The 5,543-nt window shown below is 54.8% G+C and overlaps 2 protein-coding genes across 2 annotated transcripts; one reads left to right on the top strand and one right to left on the bottom strand.

Moving 5' to 3' along the window:
• Positions 1-789: 789 nt before the first annotated feature.
• VTN49DRAFT_909 (uncharacterized protein) lies at positions 790-5,068 on the bottom strand (the record flags this gene model as incomplete). Its single annotated transcript, XM_069416582.1, has 4 exons — positions 790-924; positions 983-3,395; positions 3,447-4,339; positions 4,403-5,068. The coding sequence occupies 4 exons, from the start codon at positions 5,066-5,068 to the stop codon at positions 790-792; spliced, it is 4,107 nt and encodes a 1,368-aa protein (XP_069272695.1).
• Positions 5,069-5,182: 114 nt separating this feature from the next.
• Positions 5,183-5,523, top strand: VTN49DRAFT_908 (uncharacterized protein; the record flags this gene model as incomplete). The annotated part of the gene is made up of 2 exons (XM_069416581.1): positions 5,183-5,449; positions 5,509-5,523. 2 exons carry the CDS (start codon positions 5,183-5,185, stop codon positions 5,521-5,523), a joined length of 282 nt encoding a protein of 93 aa, XP_069272694.1.
• Positions 5,524-5,543: the final 20 nt, after the last annotated feature.

Below are 5,543 nucleotides of genomic sequence, written 5' to 3'. Positions count from 1 at the left end.
AGTACTAGCTTGGCACGCCGCCCATACCCCTCGGGAGGTCACGGGTCCGCCCACGGGAGATCCCGGAGCGACCCGTCGCGGCGTTAATTAGTAATAATAATAATAATTATCTGGCTCTCCCGTCCTTGACTTGTCGTGTGTATATACCCGCACATTCCATTCCTTGCTCCATGCAGAGATTGTATCCTCCTTGCCTTCTAGAACGGCCATTGGCTGAACTACAGGTAGGTAACATAATTCCGTACTAAGCAGCGCGTTATCTCGATGATTGTTCAAATGAATATGCATTTTAGCCCCCATTCAATCTATCTGTCGTACGTATTCCACGGTGGTTAGGTTTTCCGGTATGGACGCGACATGCCATCTTTGTCTTTGCCACGCAGTTGGTTATCGTAGCATATGCCCTTGGATGGAGTAAAAGAAAGAATTCCGCATATAGACGTTAATTCTCGGAGAGTTATTCCAGACTGAGTTGGCTCATGGACGGTGGCAAGATACCTAGGTAGTTACGTATTCAGCCCTATGATTTGGTCTGATAAATATTTATTCCCACATCGGGTGGTTAATAATGGCACTCTTCTGGTATGCAATGCATTGAAAAGATTATAACGCCAGCAAACACGAATACTACCATGCAATTATCAACCGCGTCATTAACATGCGCAAATATATGACGAGTATGTACAGCCTCAACACAAGAAAAACCAATCTCATCCGATCCATCCAACCCTGCAAACTCTAGATGATGACACAGAACAAAACAGAACAGAACAAACGACAAGAACATCATCACATGGCAACGCCCTGGACTTCCGGCCGCTCCGGTCGGCTCCTGATGACCTCGTAGCTGCGGACCATGCCGTGCCAAACGTTCGGCACCAGGTTGCGAAGCCATAGACCGAGGAATAAAAGAAGCATGGGAATCTATCACACAAGTTAGCAAGTGAAACTCGCAACAGTCGTAGGTTGGGATAGAACATACCCAAAAGAAGAAGAGGTTCTTGTCCTTGCGAAGGCCCTTCATCTTCCGTGCTTGCTGCTGCCGCAGCTCTTCTTGCTGGGCCCGCGAAATCGTCTTGCCTCCAATACGAATGCCCGTAATCTCCTTGGAGGAAGATGACAAGGACGAGGAGGAGGACGATGCCCTCTCCTTCTCTTCGAAATGCTTGTCGAGCGCCGCCTCCGCGGCTGCCGTGACGATCGATCTCTTCTTGACTTCTCGGTCGCGGTCGTGCTCGCGATCTTCGGTTTCCTCTGAACGAGGATAGAGCTCGTCGTATGAGGGTGGTTGACTGTTCGTCGGTGATGAGTTGCCGGTGACAAAGTTCCACCACCCATCCTTGCCCGACCACGACGACACAGGCCGATGCGGCACCAAATTGCTGATCCGCCGCATCATCGGGTACGCCTGATAATCCGGTAGCGCTGGCATGGGTGGCAGCGCCGGCAGCGCCGGGAGATTCGGGAATGCCCGGCCGACACTCTGCTGGAACTGATGGATCTGCGCGGCCAGCTGATTGCGCCAGGCAACCAATGCCGCCGGCGGTGATGATGCAGAAGCATCAGGAGCCTGGTCATGGGCGTCCACCTGAACACCGCTATTCTCTTCGCGAGTATAGAACGTCGGCCGTGCTGAATCGTGGAGACTCGACCGGCGAGACGAAAAGTACACGTTCTCGTCTTCCTCGCCAGAGTCAGACGGCTCATCATCCGAGTCCACTCCACCATAGTGGAATGAATCAGACACAGACGACGCTTCCCAGAATGAGCTGAGCGAGGCAGTGCTGCCTGGGGCGCGACGGAGAGACGGTGATGAACCGACGCTCTCGGACCGGTAGTGCCGCGCGGGGATCAATGCAGCCTGGTGAGCAGCCAACGTCGTCGCCAGATCCGCTGGCGTAAAGCCGCGGACGCTTCGCGCCATTGCATCTCCTCCGGCTATCCGGAGACGGTGCACAATGTGCGCATGCCCGCTCAAGGCCGCCAGATGCATGGGGGTGTGCCCGTTCCGATCCTGGACGTCCGGACTGGCGCCCCGTGCGAGCAAACCGGCAACAAACCTCGTCAGGCCAAGGGATGCTGCGTAGTGCAGCAACGTCTGCCCGGTAGCAGACCGAGAGTTGTACCGTGGGGCCCGAGGGCTATCATCCAGATCAAGGAATTCCAGATACGTGAGCATCTTCGAGTCCAGGTCGCTCGTCTGTGCTTGATTCGGCAGATTGGGGGCTTGCCTCTGTCCGCTGGTCCCGCCTTGCAGGTCGTTTTGGAGGTTCCAAAGCGAGCTGTCGCCCATGATCCGTTGCGCCGTCTGGAAGGCGTCCGAAGGATTCCGTAGCTTCTGCCCGAGAATACTCAAAGCCATTCGGTACATTTGTAGCTCTCGATCATCAACATAGCGGAAGTAGTGTTGCTGTCTGGGCATGAAGGTCCGGGGCTGTTGTACCGGTCCGAACGATGGGTGTTCATGCTTGAATACAACTGGCACCACGCCAGGTTGGAGAGCCGGTGGCGTTAGACAATTCAAGCATTTATCTCCCCAGTAGGTGGTTGTTGTGGCCAAAGTGTCGCCGAACACAATCTCCATTCCCGGATGGAACCCGCTGCCGAGAATGGTTACCTCCGTCCCGCCAGTGATGGATCCTTCACTCGGAACGAGTTTATGGATTATTGTCGGCAGACGGTTGCCGGCGTTCGTCATCGGCCACGCTTGAGTCGTCTGACTTGGCGCAGGCGGGATGCTAGGAGTCGAATCACCGAACGGGTTATTCTGGCCCGCGTTGTTGGGCGAACCCGGGCGGCTAGGATGCGCGGAACTTGGGGCGGACATGAGTTGCGGGTTGCTCAAGTTGTTATTGCTGTTGAAGAATGGGTGATTGTTGTCATTATTCGGCGTTGGCGGACCATTGCTGAACGTTCCTGGCATGCTGAACGGCGTTGCAAAGGGTCGCTCGATAGGAGATCTACTGGGAACTTCGAGCTGGGTCATCATTAGGCTGGGTGGCAATTTGCCCGAATTGCTGTGCTTTCGTCGTTTGACAGACGGGCCCTGTTGATCGGAGGATGACGAGCGTGAGACACGCGACGCCCCTATTGACTGAGGAATGGAGCCGGAGCCGGGAGTTGAGGGCGATTGATGAAGGTCCGTGGTCGATTGCGAGGACCGTGCAGAGCCTGGCTGACCAGCAGCACCTGGAGACGACCCATCGGACTTTGACTTGGCCTCGAACACGCCAGCACCGGGAAGTTGCGTGCCATCTGGCAGAGTAGACGTCCGTGCCGTAGGGGTTGCGCTGGCCGAAGCTGCGTGTGCCTTGTGATCATCGGTGATCATGATGGAATTGGTGATGGCTTGGGCGACAACATTATCCTTGTAATCCTTGACGGTGAAGATTACCCTGTGCCCGTTAGCTCGGATGGTCAACCTGTGTTGATCAGTTGCGACTTACTGGAAGCCAATCTTCTCATTCTGATGCCTGCAATAACATGCAATTCGCATCGGCAGTTCTACCTGCATCGCTCCTGTGGGATTGAACGGTGTTGTCTCTGGCGCTCCCCCTGGCGGTTCCACCCAATCTTGGATCTCGTACGTATTGAAGACGATGACGCGCTTGTCTTCATCCTTTTGAAATAGTTCGTCCTCTTCCGGCTTTCTCTGCTTTTTGCGCGAGGCACGCTTTCGTTCGCGTCGAATACAGCCAGGACAGATCTTGACTTCGCCTCCCTCCAACGGCTTCTCATCCAGGTCGGCAGACCCTTCCGTGCCGGAAGCGTTCGAAGAGGAACGAGCTACATTTTCGCCACGCGCTCTGGCAAAGGCCCTCTTCAGCTTTGCCTCGTCTTGCATGGCACTGGTGCAAACCAAGCTCGTGTGCAGCTCCAAGATCTCCGGCGACCGAGTCACGTCGGAACTGGCGAGAAATTTCGGTTTCGAGATGGTATAACTTGGAAGACGCAGCTTCTTGACACCCGGAGGAAGCGGAGTTAATGTCAACCGTATTGGGATCTGAGTCTCCACGCGAGACTTGAGAGACGTGGGATGCACTGTCAAAAGGGGCCGAATGCGGTTTTCAGGATTTGCTGTGTTGAACGACGAAGTTCCAAAGTCAGGAAAGGAGGCTGTCTGATTCGTCGACCAGCCCGAAGGGGAGGGACTCGGACGCGGCGAGGCGGTCTGACCGAAAGGAGATGGGCCATTCATTGAAATAGCCCCAAAATCACCTAGAACCGATGACGGTGACCGCGCATCCCATTGTCCACCAGCAAATGCCTGCGGAGACAATGTCGCCATCGGGGAGGCTTCTCGTGAACTATTGTTATAGAAAGGCGAGCCGGAAGATGCCTTCAGAAGGCAGTCGAGGTTAGCGGCTCTGCCTTGTTTAAACAGGGCACTCGCTGAACTTACCGGACGCTTCAATTTGGACCTGGACGCGCTGGCAGTGCTGGACGGACTCAGCTTACATGGTTGCTCCGAGCTTGGAGGCGACAGTGCCTCGTTCGTCGGCGGATTAGGACTCCTCAGAGCCACTTCGAACTCTGAGTTCAAAACTGAGTTTTTGAAGTCATGATCCATATCCAAATCCGTAAAGCTATTCGGCCCCAAGCCAAATAGAGCGTCTCCACCCGGGGATGCGCCGGGGTTCACGCTCTGCTCCCTTTGGAAACGTGTTGCGTCATCTCCATACGGACCTGATGCGACAGACGACTTGCGCGTATGTTCGGTTGTCGAGTCTGCTGATGACGCGGGACTGAGATTGCTCTCAGTAGAGTCCGACGGAGTATACACGGAAAACTGGTGGGGTCGCTTGAGCGGTTCCGCCCGAGACAACTGGTGATCGAGTAAAGGTTCTGACGGCTCTCCAAGCGTTTCGTTTTGGTGGGTTGCTCGTTTTTGCAGCGTCGAATGGTCGGGGAAAAGCTCATCGAAGTCGATGCTGTCGCCAAGCTTCGGCGACTGGAAATCCTCGTTCAGAAATTCCATATTGTTGTTGGTAAAAATGCCGTTCACATCGTCCGCGAGAATCGGATCAGACGGAGGAAACACAGGAGACGGCGGATCCGGCGATCGCATCTCCAGGCGCAGCAGACCTTGACGGCTGAGAGACCGTCTGCCGAAATAGTGGCAGAACTTTCACAAATAGGGAAGAGGTCGAGTGCGCGCAGCGCATTCAACGAGACACAACGAATGGTAATTCCAGAATCCCGATGGCAGCCTTCTAGAACATTATTACCGCAACCGTCCGCCCTGCTGCGAATGCGATCTCGACCGCGGATATCTGACGGAGGAAATGTCGGTGGACAGTGCAAACAAAGCCGGCGCCAGCGAAGGCGCGCGAAGGGGCTCAAGAACAGTTCAGCGGACCAATGGATACGTCACCCACGCGTCCCCGACCGTCAGATCATCAACTTGCTTGGAGAATTGACGACAAACGGGCAAAAAGGGTCGAAGATGGTGCCTGTTGTCCTCCCTTTGGATGGCAGGGCTGGTTGCGTGTTCAGAAACTGCTCTAGCCTGATTTGGTTTAGTGCGATATGTGGAACTCAAG

Source organism: Thermomyces lanuginosus (genome assembly GCF_041956635.1).
Source record: "Thermomyces lanuginosus strain ATCC 200065 unplaced genomic scaffold VTN49scaffold_2, whole genome shotgun sequence".
NCBI lineage: Eukaryota > Fungi > Ascomycota > Eurotiomycetes > Eurotiales > Trichocomaceae > Thermomyces > Thermomyces lanuginosus.
Note: the sequence above shows the minus strand (reverse complement) of the source record. Positions and strands in the feature narration are given on the sequence as shown.